The sequence below is a fragment of the Bidens hawaiensis genome, unplaced genomic scaffold (assembly GCF_021521415.1).
Source record: "Bidens hawaiensis isolate Kalapana, Puna unplaced genomic scaffold, B.hawaiensis_p1.1 tig00041580_1, whole genome shotgun sequence".
In the NCBI taxonomy this organism is placed as follows: Eukaryota; Viridiplantae; Streptophyta; class Magnoliopsida; order Asterales; family Asteraceae; genus Bidens; species Bidens hawaiensis.
In genome coordinates, this window is record NW_027497343.1 from 39053 (window position 1) to 54538 (window position 15486).

Consider the following 15486-nt stretch of genomic DNA (forward strand, 5'->3'; position numbering starts at 1 on the left):
AGTCGAGTCTAATTAACTAATAAACGTAATTTAAAAAGTCTCGCGGGTTCGATATCCGGACTTACTTAGCTTTGCTAGAGTCGATCGGTTCACTTGCTTGTTAGTAGTTTAGTCGAGTTTTAGAGAGTCTAGAGTATTACTTAATGTTTATTTTTAGTTAATAATTATTAAACTACTTTTAGCACATCACATAGTCAGATCTTTCTTTTAGCTTCCATCCTTGCTATCTCCTTCACTGTCTTCTCTTAGCTTCAATTAACTTTTCATATCTGACAGTTCCAGCTCTTTGCTTAAACATCTCCAACTCTTGTAAGTCCTGAGAAATGATCTTTCAACGTGATATCAAATAACTCAATGATTAAGCGGAAACAAATCACCAAGCCGATTCTATAACACCAACACAACGACAAACAAACACGATGAATAAGCTTCAAAACACACGTATATTGATACGTCGGGTGCTTAAGCCCTTAATACATTTACACGGGTGTCGACTAACTTGGACGAACAACCCTATAATGAGTTACATACATCATATACATAGACTACCAACCTAGGCCCAAAACAAACTAAAGCCCACCGAAATCAATAGACTTCGGTTTACATAATATAGCCCAACTAAGCCCAAAACTACGTCTAATAATACAAGCATAAACCATAAATATAGCCCAACAATCTCTCCCTTGGTTTATTGCTTGATTTTAGTCGTGCTCGAGAACATCTTCAAAAATTTGTTCTTGAGTTTGTTGAGCAGCATTTAGATGGGCCTTGAGTTGCCTGAGCTTCAACAGTAACAGGCCCAAAATAGCCCTTTTTAGAGAGAGAAGTTTAGAAAAAATTTGAACTTTTCCTTCAAAATTTCAAAATAATTTGAACTTTACCTTCAATATTTTCCCAAATTTGATCTGCTCCCTACCTTTCTTTAAATCTTTGGCCTGCTCCCTCATAATAATTATCTTTTCCTAATGTGTCTCTCAAGTTACAATTCTAGAAAATTCTCAGGAAAAAAGGGCTATTTTGGGACTTCTCTCTCTAAAAAGGGCTATTTTGGGAATTTTCCCTAACTCATAATATACGTAGATCACTTATAGATGGTCCCCCTGGATATTCGGGTCATAACCAGACCCGTTTGGTTATTCGTTCGTTCTTTACACAATAAGCGGTTAATTGCTTATTCGATATGCGAATACTAAGGTGTACCCGGTTATTGTCACGAATGTCGCATGCCAACCGTCAAACGACACAGCCGAATGAGGGTATGAAGAAACCAGAAGAAAGATATCGGAAAAGAGAAATGATCTTAACAAAATTAAGAAAAAGAAAGGTAAGCTGCTTATTTATATCTGCCATAGTAAATGCGGTAGTTGAAAACTGTCCACCACAAAAAAGGTGAAACCAATCAGATGGCGACACAACAGGCGTAAGTAATGACATTAACAAATGTCAGAACCAAGGGGACACTGCTTCCCTACAATAGACAAAAGACGGCTCCACACGTGTGCTAACGTCAATATCTCTTGTCATACATATTGTCACCTCTTTATAACCCACGTTTATAGTAACCAAACAACGTTCATTAATAAGCATTGCCGCAAAAGTTATTACGCCTAGTCATCCCCGTGAAGAACGGATAGGGATTGTATACACAGAAAACCATACTAAATACCCATGAACTCCAAAAATGTCAAAGTCCAAAATTCCATCCACTAATTAACAACACTGAAGAAACAATGGACTTGGGAGACTTGAAGAGCTAGGGTTTATACCCGCAAGACAAAGTAAGCCACCTGCGGATAGCACCAGTTGCCTGCGTGGCAAAGAAAGTCGTCCGCGGATTGACTAACAGTCAGTCGCGGAGACGCCCTTATTAAATTTTAAAGGACCCGTAGACACCCCTCGTAGGCGAAAGACCTGCCACCCACGGGTGAGACAAACAACATACGACGAATAGCCCCTAAGCTAATCATAGTCCAAGATTCCCCAAAGGATCACGATGGAAAGATAAACCAATCAAGGGACGCAAGGGTTGTACTCTGAGGTGACAACCGTCTCCGTACGCCGGTTGTCTCGTCCAATCAGAAGCCTTAAACGTGTTTAGTTTTGCAAGTTGGATCGGTACCTGCTCATAGAGATCGGATGCCCTAAACCCCTCAGTTGAGATGTTAGATTAACTCTTTTAGTATTGAACTGGTGTTTCTTCACTTCAAAGCATTTTAATTGCTAACAACTTGTTTAATAATAACGATAGAAGTTTTAAACAATAAACAGTCTTGAATTTTATTATTAATGTGATAAGTAAAATTTGTATAAGCACAAACAGATACATAGAACAATTTCGGCTACACAAAAAAAAAATTTGAATTATAAACAATTAAAAGTAATAATCTTACGCTCTACCAAAATAATCAACAAATTTCTCTTCCTATATACCTAAAAAAATAATAAACAAAAAAATTCATGAACAATAAAATCTAAGCATCACAAGGGGCAATCCAATGTCTTCCATTTACAAAGCTCTTTGCAATAAACTTATGGGCAGATTCGTAATTTAACTCCCGGGCCCACGAAACTCCACGGACCGCTTTAGCCCCTGGGCCCCAGCATCTATACACTCCAAAATATGCAGTTCTGACAGCAACACATAAACGATGTCGTATGAGCTAAAACAGCAAATTATGATATTTATGGTTTTTGTCATTTTAGTGTAACATAATGTAGGAATTAAACTTACTTGCTTTTGTTACTAGTATGGTCCCAATCATCCCATCCACCGTGTGCGACCACGTCATCAAAGTAGGTGTATGAGTAGACGATCCGTGAGTACTGGCCCATGGCTCGACCAACGTACAACGGTCCGGTACCAGTTACCCGACAACCCACAAAAGCAAACCCGCTCTTGTCGTCTGGTGTTCTTCTATCGTGAGCAGCTATTGACCCGAATCTCTTTGCTATTGAATGTAGCTCGCAGTTCTGTACCATCCTCGTCCGAGAAACACAATGGAAAGCGGGTTATATCTTTTAACATTTATTAGCGCCGTAAACAAGCTAAACTACGTTGGGTTCGGTCTCAGGCTCCAAGGGCTCGCTCCACTCATTTATCTCAACAAGATAAAGTGTTGAGTTCGAGCTCGGCTCGGTAATTCATAATGTTTTTAAATTATTTTAACTTTTATACTTTTACGAAAATGGATATATAAACAATAAAAATAATATTTAATATATATATACACATAATACATAAATGATAATTGATATATTTCTTATAGATTAAAATTTAGGTTTTGATTTAATGAGCCAACTTATCGCCCGGCTTGTTTAGAAACAAATGATGGTATGGTTACGTACTTTGTATATGGAGCGGCCGTTGCCGAAAATGAAGTCTATGGAGCCCTCAATATAGCATTCCTTGAAATAATGACGACCCACATCGTCACATAAGGTATCCTGTGCCCCGTAAAAGCCGCACCCCAAGAAGTAAGCTTTGTCTCCGGATATCCTAAACGCCGACGCTTGCCACCCTTGCATTCCGGGCATTGGAGCCGGAGCTGTATTCTGCACCACCATCCAATTCAAAAAAAAAACAAGTTATCAATTTACAACATGCAATGTACAGGGGTGGCTCGTGGACAGCAAAAACAAGTTAGGGTTTTAGGCCCATACTTAATTAAGGCCTTCAAGTCCATAAAAACATTATATATAGATATATTATAACGGGTAAAGTAAATTTAAATTAATGTATTGGTGTGGTGGTAGGCTTGGTTGTTACTAAATTACAGGTTGTGAGTTCAAACTTGTAATAAGCAACTTTCTTTTTTCTTAACAATTGTCATGAAAAGACCCCAAAATCTTTTTTCGATTTAGGTCTCCATATTCGTTGAGTCAACCCAGGTAAAGTAATTAATTAGTTGTACCTTGAAGCTAATATTTCTGGCTGAGAAATAGTTAGCGTAGACAATGACCGAAGCCGTCTGATAAGTACGCAGCTGTTGGCCGTTCTCCCCTCGGTCACTTGCCCGGTCATGCCATTCTATCACCGTCTTCTCCTTTCCCTCCCCTTGAAAAGTAATGTAGGGTTTACATTGCGGAACCACCACTTTCTCTCTGCTCCATGATACAAATAATATCTACGTACTTTATTATTAAAAACATAATAACTATAATAAAGTGTTGTCATATTTGATATTTGCAAACGTACACGTAAGTGCCGGCGGAAATATGAATGAGGATATTCTTCCGGTTATTCGAAGACACGGAGTCCACGGCTGCCTGAACCGTCGTGTAATCACCCTTCCCATTAACGTCCACCGTGATGTTGTGGTGGCCGCAGGGTCCTACCCATTTGTGGCCATGTAATTTAGAGGTTGAGTTTGTTGACGTGGCAGTCAAAAAGAATAAAAATAACAAGTAGAGAATGTAGGCAGCCATTAAACAAGCTAGTGGTTTGTAACTTATGATTCTGTAGCGTGTATATATAGTAAGGAATGTGTTTGGAGTAATTGTTGTACGTAGCAAGATCCAGGGGTTTTGTGGAGTAGTGGATTAAAAATTGGTGTTATAACTTACAAGCTCAATGATATGCAACGGTCATCTTTTGAGGTTATTTTGACGTCTTTGGATAAATAGACAAACAAACCTTGTATTACTAAAGCTTGCTATAATATCTCCTTGTAGTTTTTATGTGGTACACAATTAGTTCCTCAAGCTTTGAACTTTGTTAAATGCTTATCATTCTGCTCTATGACATATTTATATCAAAGAAATTGAAAGTTTAAACCTCTTTGATTAAGTGAAAATATGCTTTAGTATTTGAAATACTTCTTAACAAAACAATGACTACACATAAAAGTTAAATAAGAAATATGATTTTTTTTTTCAATACGAATTCCATTCCCTTAAATTTTTATTTCATCATAAACGATTACAATAGAGTGGCAGGTAAACGGGTAACAAGCTACGTTACAACCCCCTTTTGGATAACAAAACTCATCCTACTAAAGAAAAGAGTTTGGGGTCTTAGGGGTCGAAGAATTACTACGCACGGCTCGTTGAACAATGTTCAGAATATCGAAAACCTTCGGGCTAGAAAACCAAATGTATCTAAAGCAAAATGGACAAACACGTACTGATTCTCTAAACAAGTTTCTCGTGTTTAGCAACTTTTCCGATTTCTCGTGTTATGTTGAAATATAAAATTGACGTTAATTTCGTTCTAAATTTCAACTTGAAATTGATATTTCTTGATGTAGCTTCTAAACACGATCGATTTTAGATAATTAGACGTGTATGAGTTGGTATCATATTCGGTTCAAACTTGGAAAAATGTTTATAAGTAATCACATTCCTAAATCTTTCTATCATATTATAAGTCTTTAGTTTTTTTCTTAAGTTTGACCTTATAAAAAGTCAAAATTTGGTCAATTATATTTAAAAATATATGTGAAACACTTAGGTGGTGTTTGTTTTTTTAAAAAAGGTCTGCACAGACTCTTTTGTCTGCGCCGCGCAGACCACGCGCATGCGTTGTCATCTGCAGATTGTTTTTTTCTTAAGCGTTTCATTAAAAACACATTTGTGTGAACTCATCTTGGTGCAGACTTGGCTCATCCACTTCTAAGATCTTATAACGTCTACAGAGATTAAACACAATCACCTACCAACACCCACTGTCCACCAGCACCATTCACCACCCACCGTCCGCCGCCCACCACCACCGTCGACCACCACCCCAACCCACCATCCGCCACCACCACCATCCACCGTCAACCACCAGCACCCACCACCACCGTCTACCACGACCACCATCCACCATCAACCCCCATCACCACCCACCACCACCGTCTACCACCACCACCCACCACCGCCGTCCACTACCACCCCAACCCCCATCCGCCACCACCACCGTCCACGGTTTACCACCATCAACACCCACCACCACCGTCCACCTCCAACCCACCAGCCACCATCTGCCACCGCCACCGTCTACCACCATCACCACCCACCGTCTGCCACCACCATAGTCTACCACCAACACCATCTACCACCATCGTCACCACCACCACTGTCCACAACCACTGTCCACCACCACCACCGTCCATTACCACTACCACTGTCCACGCCACCACCACCCACTACCACTGTTTGTACACCACCACTAGTTTATTTTAGCAATTTACAGACGTTAAAAAACAATCAGTCTTCTTCCTATAGACTGCAGAGGTTTGGTTCACCTTTTCTTCTATAGATGTCTGCAAATACGGTCAGCAGACTGCAGACATTTTACTTCTGAAAAAATAAACGTCACATTATTCTCCTGACTATTTTCATTCACAATCCAACCCAACCCAATATTTATTATAAAACTAATTTCTCTCTCTTATATCCACCCCAACTCAAATAAACCCAAACCTTCCACATTTAAGCAACCCAAACTTTATTATTTTTTGTTCAATAAATATAAATTATAATTGATTTTTTATGTAACTAGAAATATAAAAAAGAATAATTTTATTTCAAAAATAAACAAAATACTAATTTTAAAATTATTAAAAAAACTATATTCATTACACATATTAAATAACTAATATTAATTTTATATTAAAAAATAATTTTTTTTAACTAACTCATTTTTTAATAAAATTTATACATGGAAGTTCATAAAAAAAACTGAACAAAGCTGTGTTTTTATATTATAAAAACTTAATTAAAAGTTACTAGCAAAATCCAAGATTAAATAAAACTAATTATTATGAAAGAATAAAAAAATTTTAAAATATACCCACTCATATGACTCATATGATGACATGTGACATCAGTATAAGTTTCAAACTAGTCTGCTCTTATAAACCGTTTGCCATCATTTCAAAGTTTTAAAATTATTTATATATTTTGTAAATAGTTGGAAAAGGCGCCATTGGTTTGCCAATGGCCATGGGAATAGTCTAAAAGTGACTTTGGCTGGTGGAGTGCATGTTGGTTAGGCAAAGGTTGAGCCGGTTTATATTTATTTATTAAATTAACACATTCGTTTTTTTTAATATTTAATATTTTTGTCATACTACAACCATACCTAGCCCATACTGTAACTACGTGAGGCCCACCGGGTGTAAGAGAATTCGAACGTTAGAAGTGAACCCAAGACATGCCCTCCAATTTCTCGGTTTACGTTGTTCTCGTTTTTTATATATGAAAAAGGTGATAACACGGTTGTTTGTTTATATGCTTTTAATAGGTTGATTTTATTATTTATTGCATCAGACAGTAGATGCAAATTATATATAATTAATATATTTGCAATTTTATCAAACGTGCACATGTGATATGTGTGAACTTTTAGAATTAGAGTAAATTAAACGTGTACATGCGTTATGTTTGAATTTTAAAACCATACAAAATTAGAATATTGTCACAATGCTATCATTATATTAACTATTATTATATTAACTATAACATCGAAGCATCGAACACCATCTAATCATCGAATTGGCGACTGCTTTAAGGTTAATTTCAATACTTCATAGGTTCATTATATCATCATCAAATTGGTGACCTCGAGAACTTCAATCATCTAGCATCATCATCGATCAGGGTTAACTTTATCACCACCTGACTTTAGTTCATCACCAATTGAAAAGCTTTGGTTTGCACTCAATATTGAATCAGAAAATCGAGAAAACAAATTATTGATGATATAGACGGTATCTTAAGAGATGACGATATTGCCATATAGGTAATAGTGGTTCTACTTGGATAATGAGGCCCTTTTCCACTCGGTACAAATGGACCGGAGTGCAAAGGGGAGCGTATGATCATACTTAATGAGGCTTCCCAACGTGCAAGTAATATTCGTGCAAGTAATACAAGTAACACACAAGTCCATATATGAATTGTAGTTTTGTAATAGAAGTAACAACACTTGAATTTTTAATACGGATACATATGCCACCCCAAAACAATAAAACATTAAAACGAGATGGTGAAAAACTCATCTCGAATGCGAAGATAAACTTGTAATAAAAGCCGATAGCACAATAACGAAACCGAAGTGATCGAAAATGCGTTTAAAGAATCGGAAAGTTTGAACTTCTCGAACTATAAATAAATACAAATATTTAAAGACTAACTAACGGAATTGATGAAAACAATAATTTAGATAAAGGGATTTTAATATATTTTTTATTAGCTTTTTATGGAAAATTATAGTTGATGTGCTAAAAGTAGTTATATAAAAACACGCTAATCTAGACACTAAGTAATAAATTCTAGACTCTTAAACTTAACTAAACTACTAACCGGCAAGTGAACCGGTCGACTCTAGTACAGCTATGTAAGTCCGGATATCGAACCCACAGGACTCTTTAAATTACGTTAACTAGCTAAAGTTAGACTTAACTACAAACACGACTATTTATCTATTATTATTAGGGGGTTTTACTTAAAAACTAAAATTAAACTAATTAATAAAACTAAACACTTAAAATCGACTTAACCCTGGACTTAATTCAAATGATGACAAGATAACTACCTAGGCTAGAATCCCCTAAATTTCAGTTATCAATTAACCGGGAGACTATTTAGTTATGGAACTGGGATCGTGAAATATACGCTTAAGAGAAAACCCGAACAAGACCCCTGACCCTTCTCAAGAGACACCTATGGATTTCTAACAAGTTTTAACGTACACCAGTATTAAAAATCAAGTTCGCTTACGGTCACCTAATTAATTACAAACTAGTTCCTTTATATGAAATCCTACCTTGCAGCGCGGAAATCAAAGGCAGTCTAATATATTCAATTGAATTGATAGACAAAGTTAACCAATCAAACCTAGACGGACTCCTTACGAAGAACTAAATCTAGTAATCCTGGTCAACAAAGACCTATCAATAACCTAGCACCTTACAACTATTTAGGTTAGCAGCACACTTAGGTTTATTTGATTAACTAATATTATTCCTATGATCTTAATGCATATCAATCATAAAATAGTCAAAAACACAAAGTAGATGACCTAATAGAAACCTATCATAATGACAAACAATAATCAAGGCAACTATGGAATAATAAAACTTAATTAAACAACCTCAAGCACACATATGCATAAATTTAATATAATCAAACCTTTTAACTAGTTCATAAAAACCATAACGATAAATAAATCCCAAGTCAAAATCAAACGTCAACAAAGATTCATCATAAGCCTAGGCAGTCTATAGAGTTTAGCCTAACATCATAAAAGTAAACAAAACGATAATAAAGGAAATCATGGCGAAAATAAATAAGAACGGAAGATTAAAGGCGATAAAAACCGTGGTCTTTGTTCTTGGATGATAAGCACTTCGCGGGCTGATTCCTAGCCTTTAAATCCACCAAATATTGCAATCCTAAGCTCCAGGAAACTCCAAATTCGGCTCTGGTCCGCAGGGTATGCTCAGGATTAAGTTTAGGGGTGTTTAAATAGGTTTCTTGGGCCCAAAAATGATAAAAAACGAAAAAAATACGCGAAACGGGATGCCTGGCACGCCGCGCCGTGGGATTTGGCCTCCCGGTCGCGCGGCACTCCAGATGAGGGGGGCTGATCGGTCCGGTTCGTTTCCTGATGCGGTCCGGTTCAATTCTGATGCTCCGGTTCACCGGTTTGGCTTGTTTTAGCTCTTTTTTCGCCCTTTTTAACCACGAACAAGTCTCGAAATCTATATTATTCAAATATGTTAGTAATATACAAATTCTAATAACAACCGAACGAAAACTAATAAAATATTATATTAAATATACGAGGGATTTATATATATTTAGCAATATATCAATAGTATAATATTATATTTGAGTTTAACGAAGTTTTAGCGATGTTTATGATTTAAGTTATAATTTAACACTAATATGAGAGTTACAATCTTATAATGTACGTTTTAAATGGGTATTATATCTCGAAGACTAATTATGTTAACGAATTAAAACTAGCGAATTTTAACTCCAAAGAATTAAGGTTAATGGATTAACGCTAACGAACTAATTAATATTTTATTATTATTTTTACTTCTTTTATTTTAATAATATTTTACGTTTTAACAAAAATTTGGGTTATTATTATGAGATTACTATCTTAACGGGAAAATATACAAGACATGATACTCGTAAAACTTGGACTAACGTTTACGAGTCGAAAACGAATTGAAAGGTTTTATTGCAATACTCTACTTAATTAAAGTTTAGGGTTTATGTTAATAAACGAATTAAAGTTAGTGGGTTACGAAAATGAAAGTTTGGTTTTTTTTAAGCGGAAAAGTGATGAATTATAATTTATATTTATTTTATAAATGTTATAAATATATGTTATTGTGGTTATCAATACCTAATATAGATTAGGCTTTTCTCCAAGTTACCTTCTTCTATATATACATCCTATTTACCTCATTGTAATACACACCCTATGAATGAAATCTCCATCATTCTCCATACATCTCTTTCTCACATGTTTGGCTATTAGGCTTGTTTCACAACACGTTATCAGCATAAATTGCTTTGAAGATGGAGATGAATCGCACATCATAAGGTATGTCATCTAATTAACATATCATTGTTTTTTATTATCTCAGACATAAACCATATTCTAATTAATACAATTTTAGGTTGAGTTAGAGATTTGTTTTGTTCTTAAATCTCTCAAATATATCTATATTGTAATTTTTACAATCTTGGATTAACTCAAGATTTATATTTATTTATCCGATACAACTATAAATTATGTATCGTCATCAAATTGCTTGAAGTGTTGATTATGTAAAAAAAAAAGGATATACTCATGTGTTCATCAAAATAAATAAATAAAATTGGATTCACATAAGCCATCGTTGGTTTTTTTTTTCTCTTTTTAATATTGAACAGAGGTTTTTTCTCAATGTTAGTTGATAAAGAGAAACTTAAGGAACAAGTATATCTACGTTCATTATATAAAGTAATTTTAACTGAAGATCTTTGTCGTATATAAATTTGAAGAATTTTATTATGGATTTTATAAGGATACCGTCCAATTGCTAAAAACACCGGTATATACGCCACTTATAGATCTATATGCGGCATATACACCGGTGTTTCTAGAAAATCCAACCAATTTTGTCTTATTATGTTTTTTTATTATTATTATATATTAATTAGTTATTTATTTATTATTTAATATCCTTCCGGTGAAAAACAGTTAACACAAATATATACCAAAAATCATTGTTAAATCTGTACAAATAAAAGAAAATACGACAAATAAAACATAAAATCTACGTGAAGTCCCCCATGTCCATGCCCATGTCATCGTCGTGGCCCACGAGCCCCCCGAATGCGTCGCCAACGTCGGCGTCGTCCTCTCCCCTGCGCCTCGTCCCCGAACCGTCCGGGGCATCCACGTCGTCGCCCCGTCCGCGTCTCACGCCAGACGTGCTCGCATCGTGGTCAAAACTAGGGGGTGGTGGCGGTGGCGGTGGCGGTGGCACGGTGTACTGATGTCTAGACAGCTCCGCTACCCGACTGGCAACAAGCCGTCGATCTGGCGCGACATCTGGCTCATCCGCCAGTCAATTTGGCGCGACCTCCGCCTCATCTCTAAATCTAGGGCCTCCAACCTAGCGTCGGTGGTGGGACCTAGACATACCGCGCGATATGTGCGTGGAACGTGCTGCGTTGGCCCCTAACAACAAAACTAGAGAATACGTTTAATACGAAGTCGAATGAAAAGAAACGATAAAACGATAATATATTAAAACGTACCTGAGATGCGCCCGGATCCTCACTTTCGGCACCAAAGTCGTCCGCCGGCCCCCTCCCCTGCGTCGACAGGCTTATGGACAAGCTCCACCTCTGGTGCCGCGATCGGCGGAGGCTCGACTAAAGGCACCGGGATGTAAGGCGCACGTGCCCCCGCCCCGGCCACCAGTAGGTCCTGCGAGCCGTGGGGCCCGGGGAACGAACGCACAATGTGCATGCCGCCGCAAAGCTGGCGGTCCAGCGGGTAGGGAGGGGTCGGAGTGATACGCAGGCCGTCCACCAGGGCTCCATAGCCCAGAGATATGGCAAGCTAGGTGACGTACCCGCTACCCAACAAGGACCCTCATCCCTGCCTGAACTGGTAGGCGACAAAATAGTCTTCAAACCCCCTAGCGAGGTTGCAGTGCCTGTGAGTCAGCAGACACCTAAAAAAAAACAGGTCGCGTAGGCTGCAGTGATCCGCGCCCTGATTGCGACCAGCAATGGACATCGCAATCAGCCTGTGAAGGTACCTGTGTAATATAAGATAATATAATTTATTAACAAAAATAATAATAATATTATATTATATTATATTATATTATATTATATTATATTATATTATATTATATTATACAATAGAATACATTTTAAGAATATACCTGTGCAGCGGGTCCCTAATAGACGAGACCTTAGAACTGGTGTCCGTTGTCCTATCCCCGAAGTCGTGATCGCTGATGGGCCGCCACCATACCCGCAACTCGTCCTCCGGCATCTGGTGGATGCTCTCCGTGTATATCGGGCTGCGTACCTTCTGCGTGGTGTATAAGCCCAGAGCAACCGCGAACTCCTCCATCGAGAGATTAACGTCATGCCCGAACATGCGGAAGTAAACCTCCGACTGTGTCGTATCGGCGCCTGGCACCCTCATCTCAATCTCTGGCATACCAGGCGCGCGAGGCCTGCAATAATATAATATAATATAATAAATATAATATAATATAATATAATATAATATAATATAATATAATATAATATAATATAATATAATATAATATAATATAATATAATATAATATAATATAATATAATATAATATAATATAACAATGTGGAGTAAACATACGTAACGCGTATCGTGGAGTAAACCTCTAGTGTCAGCTCCTGGTGAGCTGATAGTGGCATACTGAAGCATCGGCTCCAGGGCGTATCCTGTCCAATATACTCAGCCGCCCGCTGGTGCGCTTCACAGGACTCCAAAAACGGCCAGGATATAATCGTGCTGAGAAACGGGTGCATCTGGCGTAGACGAATGTATCGTGTGTGGGCGAGAGTACCCTCAGCAAACTGCAGATGAGGGTAGGTGAGCAACACGTCGTTGCCCTCAGGGGGTCCGCGGCCCTGCCCCTGGCCCCGGCCCCGGCCACGGACAAAGCCCTGGCCTCGCCCGAGCTGCTCGAGCTCGTCCTCAATCTCGTTGTCCACAAACTATAATAATAACAAATAATAATAATTTAAACAATAACAATTACAATAATAACAAAAAATATTAATAATAAATATTAATAATAATATTTATAACAAATAATAATAATTATAATAATAATAATTATAATAAAAATATTAATAATAATAACAATAATAATAAATACTAATAATAAATATTTATAATAATATTTATAATAATATTAATATTAATAATAATATTATTATTAATAATAAAAAAAACAGGAAAAAAAATTATATCAGACGCCGTGTATAGGGCTATACGCCGCGTCTGATAGTTCCTGTAAACCGACGGCCGGACTCCGGCCATTTTACGGCCGGACTCCGACCGACAGTTTTATCCATCCAAACAACATAATCATCATCTTCATCATCATGTTAACCTAATCATCATCACTAATATAATATTAAAAAATTACCTCCATGTCGTGTCGGTGTCAGTGTCAGGTGAAAGCTCGTCGGCTCGTTTGGTATTCCGGTCGGTATCCGTCCGATATAGGCGCGTGTGTGGATGCTCTGCTGATATAAGGGGTCCTAGACGCCGCGTATAGGCCTATACGCGGCGTCTTAGGCCTAATTTTTTTTATTTAATTATCATTATTTATTAGTATTTATTAGTTATTAATATTAATATTAATTTGTTATTTAGTTATTATTTATTATTATTATTATTATTATTATTTTTATTATTTTTTATATTATTTAGTTATTAATATTAATATTAATTTGTTATTTAATTATTGTTATTTATTATTATTAAAATTATTATTATTTATTATTTAATATTTATTATTATTATTATTATTATAGACTTTTTGTCCATTGATACAGTGTCTTCTATAAGCTGTTTAGATCTACGTTAGAGGATTCCCTTCGCCAACCCTGGCGTATGTCTTCGTACTCCTTCAAACGCTGTCCGAACCGTGTTTTCCATTCGAGCGCCGCCGGTACGGCGCTTCTTTCCCAATTTTGGTTTGGCGTAGGCATTGGGAAATCCCCTACCAGGTTGATATATATCCAGTGATCACCTCCCCAGTTAGCGATGCCTATAACCTGTGGATCCGGAACCAAGTCAGGACCAATTCTCAATGGGAAGTAAGATTCGGTCTGATTGCCAACTAGGTTGACTAACACAGACGCGTATGTCTAAGCAGCCACGTGCCCGTGACCAAGTAAGCTGAAACAACGACTCGGCGGCGTCGGTTTAACCGTGTTGTAGTATGGAATGCTGGAATGAACCCAGCGGTACAATCTGTTATCCTCTTTGTTGAACATCGCCCTCCACCACCCTTCGTTCGTTTCCAGCTCGTTATGCATCGCCCGCCTAATATCCGGCCAAACTTTCTCATGTATCCCCAAACCCACTGAGATTAATCGAAAACCGCAGTTACCGTCTGGGCGTACGTTTTTTATGTCTGCGACGAACGGCTGGGCCCAGCTAGGAATGACGCTCCTAAACATTTCTATCGTCGGTACTTGCGCTGGCGAAACCATCAAAGGAAACCCGAGGTGAGCTCCCGTAGGTTTCGATGTCTTAGGTCGTGCACGAGGAGTTTTAAACTGCGACACTGACTGGGACAACGAACGAGTCAGTGAGGATGGGGTGGGGGTTTCTTGGCTGGGCCCCTGTAATGAGGATGGGTTGTAGGAGCTGTGTCTGGGGAGATCTGGAGCGGGGGTGTATGCGCTGTGCCTCAGGGGATCTGGTTTTTTGGGACGCCCCCGAGGATCCTCTCTTTTTTCGGGTGACTTCTTTTTAGATCTCCCTGGAATAGCAGATATGAGCTTCGTGAAAAAACTTTTCTTCTGATTAGGGTCATCTATGGACGACAGTGTATCGTTGATTTCACACATACCTGCTTCGTAGTCTGGCTCTTCGTTCGGCGGATAGGTCGGATCAAAATTAAGCCTCCTCCAGAACGAGTCAACATCCTTTATTGGGATACACGTGTCGTTAACTATGTATCCCTCAATCCGACAAGCACATGGCAGCCCCGAAGACGAATACAAATGGTGGTCGCATGAAGCGCCGCCTTCACGCATCTTGTGTATTAACCCATACTCGTTCACAAGTAGACCCAGAGCGTGAATTGACACCCTGTTTATTTGCTTCTTCAACCAGACATGCTGTCGATGTCCTTCCATGACCTTCGAACGGGAGGCTTCAAAAGATTTACCGATTTCTTTCATCTGCGAGTTGACAATTTTAAGGATTTGCCTGGAAATTGTGTCGAGCTAATTGTTGCTTCCAT

General features: G+C 37.9%; 1 protein-coding gene across 1 annotated transcript; it reads right to left on the reverse strand.

Moving 5' to 3' along the window:
• Window positions 1-2397: 2397 nt before the first annotated feature.
• On the reverse strand, window positions 2398-4425 carry LOC143592958 (putative pectinesterase 68). The gene is made up of 5 exons (XM_077072730.1): window positions 4196-4425; window positions 3912-4101; window positions 3346-3552; window positions 2732-2970; window positions 2398-2628 (listed from the first exon to the last, which is right to left on the reverse strand). Exons 1-5 carry the CDS (start codon window positions 4423-4425, stop codon window positions 2472-2474), a joined length of 1023 nt encoding a protein of 340 aa, XP_076928845.1. The 3' UTR covers window positions 2398-2471.
• Window positions 4426-15486: the final 11061 nt, after the last annotated feature.